Consider the following 19,038-nt stretch of genomic DNA (forward strand, 5'->3'; position numbering starts at 1 on the left):
AACTGTGACACCTCGCGAGGAAATATGACAACTCCGTGTCTTTACACATCAACAGCAGGATGCAGAGATAATAACACTTGTGTCCGTGACAAAGTTAGGAACCCATGTGTGCGAGAACGTAACATTTTGCACATCTGTGCAGATTTAAAATATATAATATATTTATTATATTTACTTTTAACCCAGCTCTCCAGGTTCATCTGATTAGTAGCTGTTCATGTTTAGTTACTTTCAGAATTGTTTTGCAAATATAATTTCAAAATTACAAGGCATGTTTGCATAAGACAAAAAGTCAAACATTCATGCAAATAATGCAGCAAAAACATCCATCATCATCCTTTAACAACCGCCACTAGATGGCAGCACAATGTTGCATGACAACAAACTAAACCTTAAAGTTTAGATTTTCAACACAATTTTGCAATAAAACATGCGAGTTCAGCACCTACTGCTCTGAAGTTTTCTCATCCAGGTCTCTGAGGATGGAGGCTGCTGCAAACTGCTTTGTACAGATTATAAACCTCTCCAAGGCCGGAGAAATTACATTAACTTGACTTGTAGTGACTTAACACACGCACACACAGGTGTTTCCTTCTGTGGCTGATTAGACTTCCGCTCATGACTTTGTGGGCGTGGTCAGACCGGGCTTGATTGACAGCTCCCTGACTCACCTGTTACCTTTGCTGCATCTGCAACCAACAGGTGTTATGTATATTAATCTTTATTGTAGATTGTTTGTTGCTTTTACGATAAGAAATCAGCTCACTAACCGTTTTATTACAGGAAATGTGTGACTTAATGCCATTTCCAAGGAAACAGCTGAATCTTTTTACAAAAATGCATTAGATAGTTTTTCATTCCCACTGCCAGCTAATTCTCAGTTTTCTTTTGTGCATTGCATTGTGGGAGGAAAGTAACCATCAACAGTGTGCTGAAGTAATCTTTTTTAGATTTGACACACAAAATGTCACACTGCTCTAATGCCACACCGGGAAACACGACGCATTAGGATCCAAATGAGGAGAACTAACTGTACTCCCACTGAAAAGATGGCTGCACACAGACATGTTCATAATTCAATGTCTCCATTTCAGCAGGTTTCACTGTCCTTGCAGAACATTTTCGTTAAGTTTGGCGACCTCAACAAAATACCAACCGAGCTCCAAACACACAAATCTAACCTGTGACGAGGTCCAATTAGCCAGAATGAATGAAAACACCTGCGTGGATATGCAGGGCCTTTAAGAAGCATTCAATTAAACACACAGCAACACAACCTGAGTCATCAAGACCTCGCTAACTGTTCTCTCTGCCCTCCTCCGCCATTGATTTCCCTGCTAACGAGTGTGTGTGTGAGAGCAATGATAAACAGGGCGCAGACACACACACACACACACACACACGCAACCTGACTTTCTCCCTCTCTAACAAGTCACCTGGATGCCTCTCGCCCGCCGCCCACACAGTCTTCTCATCCATAAAACAAGAGCCTCCTTCACTGGTTTACCTCTGATGTGTTCCTCAGGTAACAGGCGACAAGCTGCTCCAGATGGTGACAGAGGTTAAAAGAAAACAAGACAGGCGTCTTCACAAGCAGGTGATGTCTACCTTTAACCGAGGCAACAAGAGGGGAAACTGCCATGGAGTCTGGTGTATAGCAGAGCAGAGTGGTGTATATATATATATATATATATATATATATATATGTGAAGATTATAAATCACACAACTACGCTGAAGGAACTCCTTATAATGAGACTGAATCGAGAAAGTAACTCATGGGAAATTCAGGTCAACACCTTTGTATTTCTCCACATCTGAACGGACATGTTGATATGTTGAAATAGAGCAACACAAAGCAAAAAGCAGGAGAAGATGTGGAGACGAAAAGTGAGAGCATGTAAAAGTACCCTGAGACGTACGGCAGAGAGATGTGGCGAAAGGAACGTCTCATAAAACATCTAAAGAAGATTGTTTTAGAGAGAATTCATGACTGACAGTTGATCTGAATGACTGCAGGTTCCATGAGGCGTCCACATGACAGCAGCAGATAAAGCACCTTTTTCATGTTCCTTCACGTTCTCCAGAGCCACGAGGTGAAACCATGCCGGCCTGTTTCCGCTCACTCATGCTCCAAAGGCTCCGGAAGACAACAGCGTGATGAAACAGGTCGACTCGTCCCAAAGCTTTTCATCTCACCACCTGTTTGGCATTTGTAAAAGCCGGCCAGTTTGTCCCCGAATTAAGGAATGAAAGAGCGAGTGTGTGAAAGTATATTTTCCTCTCACGTCTCTCTGAGTTGATGGACTGAAAAGAGAACTTTTGATTAATAACACCTTTATTGTTATTTATGGTTATTGGCTAGATTTGGTTGAATTAATCTTCTAAATTCAGCTTTTCATGCAGAAACTTGTGTCAGCTGATAAGAAAATAAAACACCAGTTGAGACGTCTTGTAGAGTTTGGAGATGATATGAATACGATGCAAAGGGAATGTGTGAGACAGTGTGAGATGATTTAAAACAGCAGCTTGTTGTATTCCCTTATAGTGTTATGTTGTAAAGATAAATACTGAGTTTGGAGACGTATCCAGGAGACGAGCAGGAATGTGGAGGGTGAGTCATCGTGGAAAGGTGGTCCATCCTCTGAGGGTGAATAATTCTCTGCTTTAATTAAAGCGTGTGTGTGTGTGTGTGTGTGTGTGTGTGTGTGTGTGTGTGTGTGTGTGTGTGTGTGTGTGTTTGTCTGGGAAAGAGATGCATTGGAGTGCGTTCATGTGTGGCGTTTCCATGTTTACACGAAGGAACCTTCTGTATTGTTGGCGTGGAACTCAGCATCTTTGCAGCATTTGTCACCGAAAAGGAAAAGGCCAATATCTTTTAAAGAAACGTGTGTTTGTGTGTGATTAGCGTAGCTTAGCACAAAGACTGGAAGCAGAGGGAAACTCTGGGTTTGATATTCCAAAAGTGTTTTAATGTCTAAACATACTGAAATGAAAATCATATTTTCTGGTACACACAAGTTGTTTTAAATTTTCAGTTTTATTGAAAGCATCCGAACATAAACAGAACGTGTATATAAATATATAAACTCCTCGCACATTTTCTGTTCAGAGCGTGTTCATATTCCAAACAGCAGTCACAAAACATATGGAAACAAAACAGGACGGAACACAGAATGAAAGACTGAAATGAAACAATAAAAGCATCAAAGCCGACTGAGTATATTTGATCACAAATCAAAAGACAAAAAGCTTCTTTAAATATAAATTTAACAAAAACGTGATATTTCTTTCACAGTTTCAAGTCACTTATTTACGCAGTATACTGTGGATTACAGCTTTAATTTGACAGTTGATATTTAATTTAATACCTTCCAGTAAAATGTGACACAAGAAAATAATTATATTTATGCTGCACTTTGAACCAAAAGACACAGAAACAAAATGTGACATAACAGCACATGATTATTATTCTGAAACACATTTTAGGTCCATCTTCATCTCATCATCTTTGATAAAACTTTTGTTTGTACAACAGTATTCAATTTAGACAATACTGGATGCACTTTGGATGTTTGACTGAAATATGATGGAAATGAGTTTCTCACAAAACCAAACCAAGAAAAGAAAGAATAACACTGTTGATCAAACTGTATTGTTCTGCAAGTATAACAAATACATCTTCATAAACAGACATACTGAGCCTTTACTGCGTGAACTACACTGAGTCACATGTGAAGTTAGCATTGGGCTAGCTGCATTGAGCTAGCTAATTACTGACTTAATGTTTATCTCATCATCTGCTCTGCCTTCTTTTGCAATAAAAGAATAAAAACTGAGTCAGAAGAGGAGGGAAGAGTTGTTTTTGTGCCACCAAACGGTTCAGTTCAGTTTGGACGGGGAGCATGTGTGGTTATGTACTGCAGTGGTTGAGGTCGCTGATGTTGTCCTGAGGGAGATGAACAAAATCACTGTAATCAATGAGAGCGAAATTAAACAGGAAGTGAAAATGTGAAGCAAAAAAGAGAAGACATATACGCCATCAAAGAGACAAAGACAGTACAAAAGACATGAAGAAGAAAGCAGGAGTAAAAAACATCTGGCGATGGAAGACGCCCAACAAGCGACGGGACGTGCAGATCCTGAACTGTCCAGGACACTCCTCCAGTAACTCCCACCAAGACCAGAAGACGTCAACTCTTTTAAACAGAAAGAAGTTCACACAGCAAAGTCTCCGTATCCGGTGGGGCAGAAGGCGGCGCCGCGGAGCGTGTCCAGGCAGTTGACGAGGATCAGCGTGCCGGTCAGGTGCTTCCACCTTCTGGTGATGGGGTTCCTCATCTTGTCCAGGCCGAGGTGGAGCTCCTGGATCACGTCTCGGTAGCTGTCCCCGACGTGGGCGGCCCACGTCAGGAGGAAGTCGTAGGCCGGCTTCCACATGGACTGAAGGAGTCAAAGAGAGAAAGAAAAAGGAAGGAAAAACATTTAATGGTGGTTCTTGTAGTCCAGTGGACATAAAGAGACCAGGTCTCTCACCTCATGGTCCAGCAGTCCGTTCTTGTCGCGGTGCGGAGCCTCGTAAGCCTCCATCTGCTGTCTGGACACTCGCGCGAGTTTCTCGGCCAGTTCCCTCCACCGGAACGCCACCTCCACCGCCGTGGTCAGCAAGACGAAGTCCAGGACCAGCTTGGCAACCAGACCCTGGCAGTCCATCTTCAGCAGCGCCTGATGGGGGACGGAGGAGCGGTGGAAAGGGGTTTCTAAAGGAAGTTTGTACAATCTCTTTTGCTTTAGTTCTTTTTTGATTCACGAGCAGAAATATGTGGACCAATGATCTTTATCTAGATCTTTATCTTGAACCAGCCGAACCTTTCTGTCTTAAATTCCCTTAAAACAACAAAGTATCAATGTGCTACCATTCTTCACCGGTTCAACATCTATAGGAGTGATTTTTGCTTCTCAAACAGTTGTTTTCATTCATTTTTTTAAACTTGATGAGGTATCTGGTTGGAAACCACTGTTACAGTTTGTCTTATAGGGGCTGACTGTTTGCAAAGAGACAATCCTAAGCCCCTCCTGTAAGTAGTCATGACCCTCCGGCTGTAAAGACGCTCTTACTCAGCTAACGCGATGAAATGAGGGTTAGAAAATACTGAGCAGATCAGATCAGAGGTGCGTGAAACTCTTCGGAACAGATTTGTCTTAATGGCCTTCAGACAGACAGAACAGCAGCACCCTGAACGTCACGCTTCATGGAAAATGTATTTCAGGTTCTGTGCCTTTTATAGAAATTATATCTCAGAGATTTCCCAGATGCACTCTGAGGATAAACCCTCAAACTGTGGAGCCTCGACTTAATCTAACGGAGCTCAATTAGCTTCTGCTGATTCAGCCTCGCTGTCAGTCAGCTGCAGCACGATAACAAACGTCCAGTCAGTGCTTCATGTGTTAAAGCTGCATTCTCTCTAGTGACCATCAGGGGGCGACTCCTCTGGTTGTATAGAAGTCTATGAGAAAACGACTCCTTATCTCTGGATTTATTCCAATGTTTAAGTTTTTGAATTTTGAATACAGGACTTTTACACGTAGTGGAGTATTTTTACACTAGTTTGGAAGAACGATATAATCCCAAACTCATGTAAACTTCCATTTATTAGAATAATCTATTTGACTTCTTTTATCTCCTCTTTCATGAGCTGCAGCTCCATAATAAATAACCTGGATAACCAACAGCGTGCAGGTTTCTGGAGGTAATGGATTACTTGGTTTTTGAAACAGACATCATTCACCTCCCTCCTCTTCCTCTTCCTCTTCGACCTTCGACTGTGCCGTGATTCAGGCTTCACACGGGGCTCAGGCTAAATATAACGTCAGGGTTCACCGCTGCTGTCTGGAGAGGAGCGCGACGTGGAGCTCTTCGTGCAGGAGGGATGTGCTGTTTGAAGCCGGACAGGATTAAAGTGCGTCAGGAAGGAGTTTGTGCTTCAAAATAAAGGTCTTTAATCCTGTCAGAAAAACCACATTAAACAGCACCAGGTCAAAGGTCAGCGCTGGGACTTAAGGCCTTTACACACCGATAAAAAACATGTCGACTTGATGGCACCACAACACGTTGTTTCTGTTCCCAGTCCGGCTTTGGTCGATGTTTCCACATTAATAACCACCAACATGATTCTGCTCTAAAAATAGAAAACACTCTGCTCCGTGAGAGACCAAAGTGTCTGAAAAATAAGGGATGGCGGCGACCTGCAGGAAGCCCCGAAGCAGACGGACAGACGGAGCTGACAGCTGACCGGGCGGCTGTCAGTAAAATGAGCTTCACTTCGAAAAGGAAGGAGGGAGGAGAGGTGGAGCAGAGAAGACGACAATACCGACAGGTAGAGAAGAAAGAGAGGGAGAGAGTAAAAAAGATGGACATGATAAACTAAATGGCAGAAGCAAGAGAGAAAGAGAACGCATCCCTTTAGACCGAAATTTAAAAATGAGGCTCCTGAAAATTACATTTAATATGTTGGGAGTCGAGATATTACATTAAAAACCAATGCAGTCCAAGTTAATTAAACATGTGAATCTTATTTAAGACATTTGGCATTTTCTTATGTGCAAAAGCAGAAAAACAACCCCAAAATGTATTTTGTCCTTCTGGTATTTTCAATCTCCCATTCCACCTTTACAAGTACAATAAAGCCACATGACAGACAGTTTTCTCTTCAAGGTTCTCCTGAAATATTCAGCTTCTGATTTGTTCAAGAGTTTGGTTCCTGGTTTACATGTCCCATCATGAGGAGTTTGGCAGGAAGAAGTTGAGGAAACACTTTTGGTTTCAGTTTAGATCGATCACTTCCTGAGGAGCAGACGTTCCTGCAGGATCTGAGGGCGACTGTGTGCAGTCTAGACTCTCTGCAACTATTTCATCAAAAGATCAGCTGCTCAGACGTTGATTTCTACTGGCTGCACATTTGTAAAGAAGTTTAATTTCCTGAGCCGAGTAAAGACCTTGGTTTTAGATGGGAGTCTACAAGCAGGGGATTGAATTCGTCCCCTGGAGGAGTGCTTGGCCCCTCCTCACTGCACGGATCTATAATTTAACAACACTCTCCCGGCCTTTCAGACACCGACAGTCCGGCTCTCGTTTGTCCTCTGCCTCCGTAACTCGAGCCTCTGCGTTAAAAGATCTGCGGGGCGGTGTCGGATGCCCTCGAGTCCTCCAGATCCGTCCTGATCGATGCATGCTCACGTTTCATGAGAACACCTGTCGGCTAGTGTGGACGAGAGAGGGGGAGACTAAACCATGAGCGCTTGTTCACTGCTGCAACACTTTATGTTTCACACCGAGCTGCAATTAAAGCCGGCAGGGTTACAGCTTCCACTTTTGCAGAAGCAAGAATTTAATTCATGTGTGGTTGTGCTGCAGACTGAAGACAGCAAGATCAGCGAAGCTTTGTTTGTGCTGCAGCTCGAAACAAAAAGATATGGCTTTAATTATTGCAAAGGGAGAAAGCCACAGTGAGCTCGCTCTTACTATTACTGCAGTTTGTGTCCACCATCAAGCTGAAATAACACCTCTAATGTCCCATCACACAGACAAAGTCCAGGTATGGCGGACATGTACCGATCCAGGGGACAAATGAAATATAAGTGGATATCTTTTATTAGGGAAACCTTGGACTCAAGTAAAAGCTGCTACAACTGGATCAATGAAAACTTTAGGAAGTGAGCTTCATGGATTAAGTGATAAATTGCCCAAGATTGAGGAGACTTAATCAAAAAGAGACAATAAAGGGAACTTTCATCTCTCTCTTTCCTCCCTGTTCTAGCTCTGGCCTATGATGATCTATTCTCTACTATGAAAAGGTTATGTTGAGTTTGTTTTTACTTCTCACAGTGACACTAAGAAATAACACATGAAGTCGTTTAAATTCTGAAAAACACAGGAAACAATAAGCACAGTTGTTTGGAACGCGCTGCAGGCGCATGCTGCCCTTTAGAAAGTCAGGAACAGGAAATGTTTTCACTTTATATAGAACATCAGCTGATAATGGTGAGATGCTGAATTTAAGTCATGACATGGTTAGCGTAGCTTAGCATAAAAACAGGAAGCAGGAGGGGAGACACAGCGAGCCTGGCTCTGTTGAACTCTACCAGCCAGCAGGCGTTGGTACCATTCTGCAAAACACGGATACGTTGCACGTGGACGTTTTTGCGTTTGAGCTAATGTTGTAGTACAACGAGCGACGCAAAGAGCAAATGACGTAGTAAATATAACGAACATTATTAAAAGTGACATGGTGTAAACACGATTACAGGAGGTAAAACAAACACGGGACTTTCACCCTGGACACAGGTGTCGCGTGAAACTAAAAGTTTACTTTGACTTTACGCTTTTTACGTAACGCTGTTACACTTGTTGACTTACGTAAGACAGTCTGCTAATGGCGGTTGCTATTTCTTAACACTAGTAAACGTTAGATTACATTTTAACGCTATTATTTGAACAAAAAACATGATATTTATTCAAATTTTAACCATTTTCTTGCCTAAACTTCACCATCGTTGCACAATATTAACCACGTAGCATTGTGGGTACGAAGCTGATGACGACGAAACGTATTTACGTGTTTTAGTTTCAGAAACGTCAACATTCAACGTGTCCGTGTTTTGAAGAAACGTACAAAGCCCTTTTTTCTTCATGGATTCAAGGATCATTTATTGTTGTTGTGCAACACAGGGATGCAAAGAGAAATGAGAAAAAACATGACAAACAAAACAAAACAAAAAAACAGTAGTGCACTATAACTAGTCCAGCTAGCTCTTTATGCTAAGCTAAGCCAATCCCCTCAGTGCTCAGCCTTCGAACTGAACTATTATTCTGGAACTAAACAAATGAGTAAAGTCAGTGTAATGAGGCAGGGAAACAAAGCCCACAGCTTGTTCATATTACAGTATAGTGTGTCTAAACTCTTTCTTTTCCACTTCCCTCCCACCAAACCTATTTTCTCTGCCTCCTCTCTCATTACAGAAACCACAGGGGGGGAAATGAAGCTCCCTCATCGAGACATTGCTCCCACTTTGAGTCTCACTCCCTGGGTTTCTCACCACGACGACTTCCAGTTTACACTCCTCATCGATACCCGATCAATATTTCATCCTATCCTTTCCCAACACTTCTTTCCAATGAGCTAATCTGCATACTTAAGTGTGGTCTTACTAGACCAACATATTATGTACAATGTTTCTTTGTGATGCTTGAATAAGACACTTTTATTTGCAAGATTTCACAGATTTGTGTGTATTTTTGTCCTAAAAAGGAGCAGATCTTGGCTGGATAAAAGCCTCATTATTAGGAGAATGAATGCCTTGTTTGCTAATCGAGGATTTTGTAGCCAGAGGTTCTCAACGTAGGAATGTTTTATTGAGTAACAGTTATACAAGGAAGGCTATTTCTCCCTTTGAGGAGAAGATTTAGCAATTCAAGCCTGTGTGACTCACTGGACCTTGTTCCTGCAGCCCGATGACAATTTACTACTATCTGGAGAAAATGTTGCAGGGGACAGACACGCATTCACGCACATCTTGGAGTGCTTTACAACTGATGTAGTGCAGCAACAAACAGGGCAAGGATTGTTAAGTTTAATATGCGTGTGCACACAAATATGAATGCTGAATGCCCTTGTACTAGACAGCAAAAGATGATGAATAGCGGTGTACAACGCAAACAGCTACATAAAAAACAACTAAGCACCTCATCAGTTAAGCTGTTGAACCGAAGCAGCGCTGCAAATGTCAGAAAAAGTGATAAAATGTTCATCGCAATTTCCAATAACTCAAGTTGAAGTGCTTTCATTGTCTGATCAACAGTCCAGAACATAAAGATATAAATTCACTGTCACTTCAATCGAAGAAAAGCAGCAAATCCACAGAGGAGAGAAGCAGGAACTATTGAATGTTTAAAAAAAACATTGACTTATTGTTTGACATTTCATCAAATGTGTTTCATGAATTCATTGATTTCATTTTAGCCTCGAATTGATTCAATTAAATTGAGCTTTTGCTCCGTTGCAGAAAGTCTCAACGCGGTTCACATTCAGCAAACAATAACTTTACATTTGATTCAGTCCGAGCAGCTTGCAGAGCAACACGGGCCACTGAATGTCCGGCTAAAACACGGAGCAATGATTTGCGTCCAGCTAGGAAACATCGTATCAGAGGTAAACGGTCTAACACTTGAATGGGCTGTAACACTTGTGGACAAACCAATAGATAAACCAAGTCAATAGAACACATTTCTATATGGTCCTTGAGGATTAAGGTGTCTCCGACTTCAGAAGAAAATGGCTAGACTTCAGTGAAGGACATCCGAGTGTGTGGTCGTTTCATTTTTCCAGTAAATATGAAAGAAAGGACATCAGAGGAGTCAAAGGATGGAGCCTGGTTCAGAGATAAGAAAGCCAAGGCGCTCTTTGTGCACACAGTAAGTTTAAAAGCCTCAGCAGGAGTTGAAGGTATACCCGCCAGAATAAAAGCCTTTAATAAAACATAAAAGGCTCCTTTGCTTTAGACCTTGAGAGATTATGGGTGGGGTCACATGACGTACAGCCAAACAGGGAAAGTTATTTGCAGGTGTGTTTCTCTGGATAACCGTGAAAGGTTAAAAAAGGCATGCACAGCAAATGAGTAACACTCCTTTACCTTAACAGTTACTGTCAAAGTCCCATTTAGCAAGGCACTTTACCACCAGCTGCTCCGGTGGCCGCACTGAGCATGTCGCATGCACGCTTCGTCAACTCCGCCTGGATAAACAGCAGTTGGAGAAAGTACTTTGCTAAAGTACTTTTTGAATAATGGCGTCTGGCGAGGGAAATGTCTCGGGATTATTTTTGCTCCCCCCAGGGTGTCGGCGCTGTCGGCGGAGAAAAACACATCGAGGCCGGCGTGTGTTTCCTTGACAGAGTTGTTTACGATCAAACTGCAGATGTTAAGTTTTATTTCTATGCTTCTTTTGACAGGATTTTCTCCTCCAAACCCCCCCTTCATTTTTCATGTGGTGGCTGTTCATGCTGTGAGCCACCTCAGGCTGTAGGACAAGTTGTTTACCATTCATGTGACTGAGCATAAGGATCAAACGCTTCCAGCTCACACTCAACACAGGCTGAAGTGGAAAGAAATCAAACAAAGACACCTATGTGCTATGGTAATGCTCGACTGTGTAACAGTTGGAGGACAAGGGCGAATGGCCCTCATATTGTCTGTTTCCAGCTTCTAAAATGTGAAAATTTGCTTATTTTCTCTGTTTTTTGTCATCAAATTCAGAATATTTGTTTTTTGGACTGTTGGTCAGCTAAAACAAGCAATCCAAAGACATTATCTTCAGTCTCTAAGAACTTGATATCGACCTTTTCACTGTTTTTAGGGATTGAAATGTAGACCCCATTTGGGCAGCATCATGTTCTTTGTCTTAGGGGCAGTGACAGATTTTCATCCCACTGATAACAGGATCCCAATCCAACAGGAGTGGTTTGTTTCTCCAGAAACATTGGAGGGATGGTGGAGAGAATCAAGTCAAATTCAAAATTATAAACAGAAATCAATGAAAAATAAAAACATGATTGGTCTCACCATCATGAGTTCCCTCTGGAAGGACTTCCTCTCCTTGTTCTCCATGTTCGTACACTCCTCTTTGAGTTTCTCCAGAACCGACGCCACCTTCTCCGGCTCGTTGTCCAGCTCGGTCCGGCAAAAGTAATTCAGTGGCAAATTCCCATTACCCAGGGCATCTGCGAATGCCCTCCAGTTTCCCACATTCTCCATTAAAACCGTCCTCACTGTCGCGTAGATGTATGTGAGAAATTTGCAAGGTTTCAGGATCTGCTCCAGCAGGATTGTGGTCGTTAGGTCCGGCCCACACCAATAAATGGGCTTGACCTTACCCAGAACCAAAACATTCTTGGCGTGGACGAGGCCCACCTTCCCCTGATAGTATCCAATGTACCACTCTTTGGTCCTCAGCTGCCCTCGCAGTTTGATTTTCTCCTCGCTGAGCAAAGCGATAACATCCCCCTTTTTGTACTCCAACAGATAAGTGCTCTTGTGCTGCCTGATCACTGTTTTGATCAACTTGCCGAATTTAAGGTTGGTGATGCACCGGTCCTGAAACTTTGGGTATTTGGAAGTGACGGCCAGCGGTGAGAGGACGATCTTATCCACCTCTTTCTTTTTCAGAAACCTCCTCTGGCCTGTTATCCTCGGTCCGGTCGTTGGCGGCAGTGGCGGCGTTTGGACGCAGAACTGGGTGAGGATGCAGTCAAGGGCGTCCTTGACTTGGACCCTGAGAGTGAAGTCTGAAATGCTGTCGGGGTTGTGCGATGTGATCATGTACAGGAGCCTGCTGACTTTCCCCAGTTTGACCTGAAATCCCCGAATCAACCCCGCACCCTCGTTCGCCCTCACCTGGTAGTTGGACATGTTGGAGTACAAACCCACCTGGAGGTCTTGAGGGTACCCCAGCGCAAACTGGTGCTTCCCCCATAGCTGCAGGGCCACGGGCGGGCTGGAACTAGCCTGTCGGCCCACCTCGTTAACCAACAAGGTATTTGGGGCGCAGTCATGCCCAAACATGGCCACGACTGTCTTAAAGGAAGGGTGAATGTGCTTGGGTCCGTAAAGGCCCAGAGTTACTTTCCTATGCACATGGTCCCAAACGGTCGTATTGGGGCTGATGTACTGAGACTGAACCACAACAGCCACATACATACAAGGCTCTAGACCATCCAGCTGCACCTGGACTGTATCATTGTAAAGGTAAGCATTCGGGATGGGCGTGTAAGGCCCTTCTTTGCAGTCACTTCGAACACAAAGCACCTCTGCAGTGTGACAACTGTCCTTCTTGACAGCGACCATTACCTTCATCTCCAACGTGATGAAAGACTTGGTCTCCATGTTGCTTAGCTTGATCTCCACCACGGGGCTGACAGTGGAGCAGTGGTCACTGTTGAGCTCCAGAGGAGGGTCTAGTAAGGCTTTCATGGAGATCTGCTGGTGGTCTCCTTGGCTGACGTGGCCCTCGGGGATGTGGATGCTGATTTGGGTGTCCGGGAGCTGAACAACTCCTCCGTTACTGTCCAACCTGCACACGATGTTGGTCTCCACTGGCTGCGTTTGGCCCCATCCGGGACTCTGGCCCAGGGAGTCAAGGTCATGGCAAGACCTGGCTAGCTTTCTGTGGTTCAGCCACGCAGTCCTGAAGTCCTCCCTGCTCTGAAACTGCTCTGGTGAAGGAGCCTTAAGGCCTTTGAAGAACCCCGAAGAAGGTAACGTTGGATTCGACTGCGCCTGCAGTACTGACAGTTCTGAGAGACTGTGGGAACGTTTACTCCTGAAAAACGGGTTATCCCTGTGGGGGTTAGGTGCAACCTCTTGGTTTGGGCTGGTGGGGGTGGTATTGTTAATGTGGCAGCTGCTGAACCCATTGGTCATGATTGTACTGGTGTTAAAGTTTGAGCAAGACGATGGAGATTCCATTGCATCAAACAGAATAAGGTCTGTTGAGTTCCTCACACTTACATCTTTGCAGTTTTGATCTAATGGACAGATAAAAGGGTTCGCAGAGAACGGGCTGTTGTTGTAAATTGGTGAGGGCTTCAGGGTCATCCCTGTCCACTCCCCCAAACCTCCAAACTCCTTCGACCCATCCTCGTATCCTTCCCCAAGACTGTCAATCATCCCACTGTCGCTAAGCGAGGAGTTCCTGAAGTTGACCAGCTGGACGTAGGCGGCTGGGATGTAGCCCATTTCCGTGTTGTTGTGGGCGTACCACCACTCTCCTCCTGACGTGTCCAATACATAAAGCCGATCGCCTTTGGCGAACTTTAGCGTGGTGAAGCTGCTGGGGCAATAATCCTTTATGGCAACCACTTCCTGCGCGGCTCCATAGGAGGCTGACGTGTCCAGCCTCAAGGCACTGGGAGAAGGCACTGAAAAGGAAAAAGATGTTAGAGAATCTCTTAAAACTATTTGTGGTGCTCTTCCGCCCCTGATTGCAAAGTGGTTTTGTAACTGGTTGTTCACTATTTTAGATAAGTGCACTTACGGTAATCACTCAATGGCTGATTACTGTAAAATACTGCTGTTAACAGCGCTTATATCATAATCAGACATGTAATGGGTCAGTTGGAATAATGAGGTGATGGTACTACAGACCGGACATAAATGTAAAATAGCCCCCAAAATAACCTTTAATAATTCTAAAAGCAATGACAAAATGTTCAGATCACTGAGTTAACATATGAGCAGATGAACTGCATAATTCCCTGCATCATTTTCTATTTTTAGTTCGCACCATTAGCGTATATAGAGCATGTAAACATAGCTGTAATGAAGTGCAACCAGTGAAGCGAAAGAGCCAGAGAAAGAATAATACCGTTTACATATGACTGAATTAGAGAAGATGAAAAGCACAAAATTAGATATTGAACTTTGACTGATCAGATAATCAAATTAAGTGTGTGAATACAGTGAAGCACTGACCTTTGACATCGTTGAGACTGGCCCCAGTGATCCCTTCGCTGAGGTCGATGAGCGTCCCCTCAGACTTGCAGCGAGGGAGGATGTGATTGTTGTTCGTCACTCTGATGATGCGATGGGCAGCCATGGCCGGTGCTTGAAATACAATTCGCTCATTGGCAGCTTTTCATCTGGATGGGGAACAAGCAAAGCATTTCAGGGTCCAGCCATTTAGCTGATGCTAAATGCTAATTTTCCAGATCATTGACCCAGTTAAAGGCCACACAGGTCAAAGCTGCAGCAGCAGAAAATAAGGTTTGACAAATATCTCTGCTTTCATGAAATGACTCCCGGCTAACAGAGTTAGTTATTTTCTAGATCGATGCAAAGATCATAAAAGAGAAAGATATAGGAGGAGAGCAATCAATAAGCATTAAAGAAAAAGAGATTTAAGTTATGAGTGAAAGTGACAATAAGGGTCAGAAACACAATCTAAAGCAGTGTTACTTTTGGCAACCTCAGACGAAAATATGTATTATGTTTAGTCACATTCATCTTTATCCTTTTAGTCCACGAAAACTCACGTTTTAGTCAACTTTGAGTCAAATATTTTCTCTATTAACTTTGTCAGCTATCTTTAATTTCGTCCTGCGTCAGATGACCTTCTGCATTAGAATATATTGAATATTTCATTCAATCTAGTCCAAAACTTAATTTACAAAAGATTTTACCTGATCATTATCTGATGAAAAACAAAGGATTAAAATAAATAATAAATAAAGGTTGATAACATACAGGGGATTCAACCCGACAACCATCTCTCTCCCTCCTCCGGCTGCTGCTCTGCTCTGAGTGTTTTGAGTATTTACATCTCCGATTGTGTCACGCAAGTCACCAATTTCCTTGTCAGAATAGAGATTTGTGTGGAATCACAACCAACACAGTCAGCAGACGACTGTGATCTGATAAACGAAGCGGCAGAAAATCGCTGCTCCCTTCAGTCTCAACAGACGTTTATTATTCCTGCAGCGGGAACATTTGCACACTAATGATGCCGTTATAATCTGATTAAAGCAACGCAGACTGTAGGAGCTGCCATAATAATGCCTTTCGCTGATTATCTTCGTTAGAGCTGTGATGTTCACAGCTGAATGAAACTGATTCAGATGTTTGCTTAAACACATCACTTCACTATGTTATTGTATTTTCTGCTTGAATAACACACAGAAAATGAGCTATTATTAGCAAGGAGGCGACAGAGATGCAGAGCTTTCTGTCTAAAGCTGGTCAGAACTCTCTCTACACACTTTAACACAAACTATTTATTCAAATCCCTGCAGCTTCAGTCTGCTTTATTTTTTCAACAAAGTTGTTGCAGAGCAGAGGTGCACTCTGGGATGCAGAGCATGCAGTGAGGAGAAAGTTGGGCTTGTTTAACATCTCTTGAAATGGGAGCTGGTGCTGAAAGCCAGTCAAACTCCTCCGAGGGGACGTTTCATTGTCTGCCCCCTCTCTGCGGGGAGCGTGTGCCCCGTCGATAAACCCCTCCTCCCTCGATAATGAGCAGCACCATCAATAACAAGCCGCCCGGCAGACAAAGACACAGTCGCTGGCTTTGATACAGCATGGAGGAGATCCCAGCTGAATGCAGCGGGAGGTGAGGGCGGCTCTGACAGATACAAGGGGGGGGGGGGGGGGGGGGGGACTCAGCAGGGGGGTTTGGATTCCTCAAAAGGACCGCTGCAGATCCACGCCGAGAAAGAAAAACTGACAATTACAAAAAGTTAAAACAATGTGACCTCTCAGGGTTCTTTCTATTTTAGAGAATAACATCAGAAAGTAAAGACAGCATTTGGGGAAATGATGTTATTTTTGTTTTTACTTCACGTTGGCAGATGACTTTCAGTTACAGAGGGAGAAGAAGCGCTGGAAGAGAAGCTCTCGGGAGATGTCGGCGCACTGCTGCTTGTGGGTTAGCCGTCCTCACAATTGGAAACAGGAATATGGTGCATTAATATCCGAGTCTGCGAAATACTCTGCGTTATTAACTCATTTCAGCCGAGCTGACAGAGCGGTGAGTCGAAGGTTTAATTAGCCGAGAGTCGGCCGGTCCTAATCCCCGGATGAATGTCGCTATAATAACCGTTTCCAGCTGCCATATGCTGGCTGGAGTTTATCGCTCCTCCATCGCAGCTGTTTAAATGAAGCAGATTACAGCACACACGGCAGCACGGATCTGTTAGTGCACGGCTGGAAAACTTAAGCAGTATATGTCATATTCAGACTTGTTGAATTCCCTGTGGAAGCATTCAAACAGGCAGCATAATCCCAGATCAAAGGAGGAGGCTGAAGGGCTAAAAGTCTCTTGAATCATCAAACTAAAGTCTGATTCATCGCTATCAGTTTAGTCAAATGCAATGAAAACAACTTTAAAGGCTTGTTAGCTTATTCTACAAATCTAGATGCCATAAATCTCCACAGGGAGTAATATTACAGATGCTGCCCTTCATTTACTAAAACATGTGTTTCTTTAATGATTACGGTTCGTTAGATCTACATGGACTCTCTCTCTCTCTGTACAGTTTGTGTAGAGACAAAATAAATGACCCTGAACGCGATAATACAAGCTGCACCAAAACCAAAACCACTGACTTTAACGTCCACTAAAGGTCAGCTCTGTCTGCCGCTGTGCAGGACACGGAGTGCAGCCTTAATTGAGTCCCGACCTCAGGGACAGAAACGCATTAGGTTCTACTTGAGTCGGGTTCCTGCAGTAACTGGCTGCCCTGTTGTGGCCTGCGGCAATGCAGCTCTGCTCCCAGCATGCATTTGGGCATGTGTTTATAACTGTGATGTAGAACTTTCCCGCAACTTTGGGTTAGGACGCAGTTTTAATTACAGTCAAACAAATCTCAGTGTTTTCACTGCGAGATGCATCGACTGAATGTTCAAGAAAAGCTTTGCAAATAAACAACCTCGTGACATCATGCAGCCTGCATGCTTAAACCAACCACAATAGGCTCAGTTTGGTACTTTGGTGGTGAAACAAAGGTTCATCAGAGAGGAGGAGGTGCTTTGTGTTTGTTTCAGGAAAGCCTCGCTCACTGATGTGCCGTCAAGTTATGAAAAGTCTGATTCATCAATCTGACAAGTTTCCTCTCCTGAGGAGTTTAATTTCATATAATTGCGTCGCGTGCCGCCATCGTCTCTCTTTCTCAGCTCTGTGACATGTTCAGGTTTTAGCTTTCAGCCTGCAGACCAGCAGAAATAAATAAGTAAATCCTCGGCTTGGCATGTGGTCAAGTACATCAGACCGAGGCGCTGCTCGGCCCCGACCGCCGCCGCTCATCACCGCACAAATTCATCCGTAAAAACATGACAGTCGCTCCTCTCCAGGTAAATGAGCCGAACACAGTAGTGTCGCTTCTTCCTCCGAGATTCCTCAAGCGAAGAGAAAGAGGAAGAACCAGCAGCGAGTGGCTCATTAAGCGCTTTGAATGCTGTAATTTACTTCTATTTTGATTCATAAATAATAAACAGACGGATGATGTGATGAAACATCCTTCTGTGAATCCGTCGCATTAACCAGTATTTATGATTCCATGAAAAGGGTTTTGAGCTAATAATGTGGGTTGATGATGTTCAAGTTCAAGTTTCCAGGGCGTTAAAGTCACGTTTGCACTCGGATTTTACCTTCTTATCTTTTTCCAAACGTTTTTTATTGGATTATCTGTCTTCAGCTGCTGCTTTTAGTTCATGTCAACGTGTTAAATATGAAAACATGCAGACAGTAAAGATGGAGCAGACGATGCAGACTGTTTTCATTCATGCAGCACGTTTTCAGGGAAATAAGTGATGTCTGGTGAAAGCACTGATTTGATGAATATGAAACCCAGAAAACATCCTTGAAACGCTGCTTGAAAGCATTATTGAGGGCGATTATCTAAACCGTCCCTGATCGCTTTGCAAACACTGAACAATTGGCCAGAAATCAGGCTGCAGGAAGATCACATGACTACTGTCCAGACATTTAATGTGAGAGAATCAATGAAGGACATCAGCACGCGCTTCGTTTAACAGATATTTAGAAGTAATTCAGTTTAAAATGAATTGTTACGTGAACTGACTTCCTGATTGATGGTACTTTAATAATGTAATCAAGATGTTATTTGTTAATGACTTTTATATCAATACAGCGTGCAAAAGGTGTGTGAAGGACAGAGTGGTGATTCAAGACTATACATTTGTAAGAAAGTGTGTGTGTGTGTGTGTGTGTGTGTGTGTGTGTGTGTGTGTGTGTGTGCTGAGAAGCCATTAATTACAAAATGGAGCGCATCTTCGCGCGGTGCTGGAAAACGATGACATGCTAGTTTTTAGGCTTAGCCTCTGGGGGGGGGGGGGGGGGGGTACAGACAACAGTGTGTGTGTGTGTGTGTGTGTGTGTGTGAGAGAGAGAGAGAGTGTGTACAATACAGAATGAGTTGTCAGGTTTGTGTGCGTTTGTGAGGACGAGGAAGAAAACAACAAAAAACGAGGAAGC

At 43.5% G+C, this 19,038-nt stretch overlaps 1 protein-coding gene across 1 annotated transcript in view; it reads right to left on the reverse strand.

Annotated features, from left to right (window-relative positions):
- Positions 1-3,863: 3,863 nt before the first annotated feature.
- sh3bp4a (SH3-domain binding protein 4a) overlaps positions 3,864-19,038 on the reverse strand; it is a 33,401-nt gene continuing 18,226 nt past the window's right edge. Inside the window, exons 10-13 of the mRNA XM_076094741.1 lie at positions 14,523-14,689; positions 11,616-13,969; positions 4,536-4,724; positions 3,864-4,442 (exon numbers count right to left, since the gene is read on the reverse strand). Coding sequence (XP_075950856.1) covers positions 4,218-4,442; positions 4,536-4,724; positions 11,616-13,969; positions 14,523-14,646 — 2,892 coding nt within the window. The 5' untranslated portion in view covers positions 14,647-14,689 and the 3' untranslated portion in view covers positions 3,864-4,217. The remainder of the gene's footprint in view (positions 4,443-4,535; positions 4,725-11,615; positions 13,970-14,522; positions 14,690-19,038) is intronic.

Source organism: Anarhichas minor, unplaced genomic scaffold, assembly GCF_050575085.1.
Source record: "Anarhichas minor isolate MPS153535 unplaced genomic scaffold, ASM5057508v1 ptg000018l, whole genome shotgun sequence".
NCBI lineage: Eukaryota > Metazoa > Chordata > Actinopteri > Perciformes > Anarhichadidae > Anarhichas > Anarhichas minor.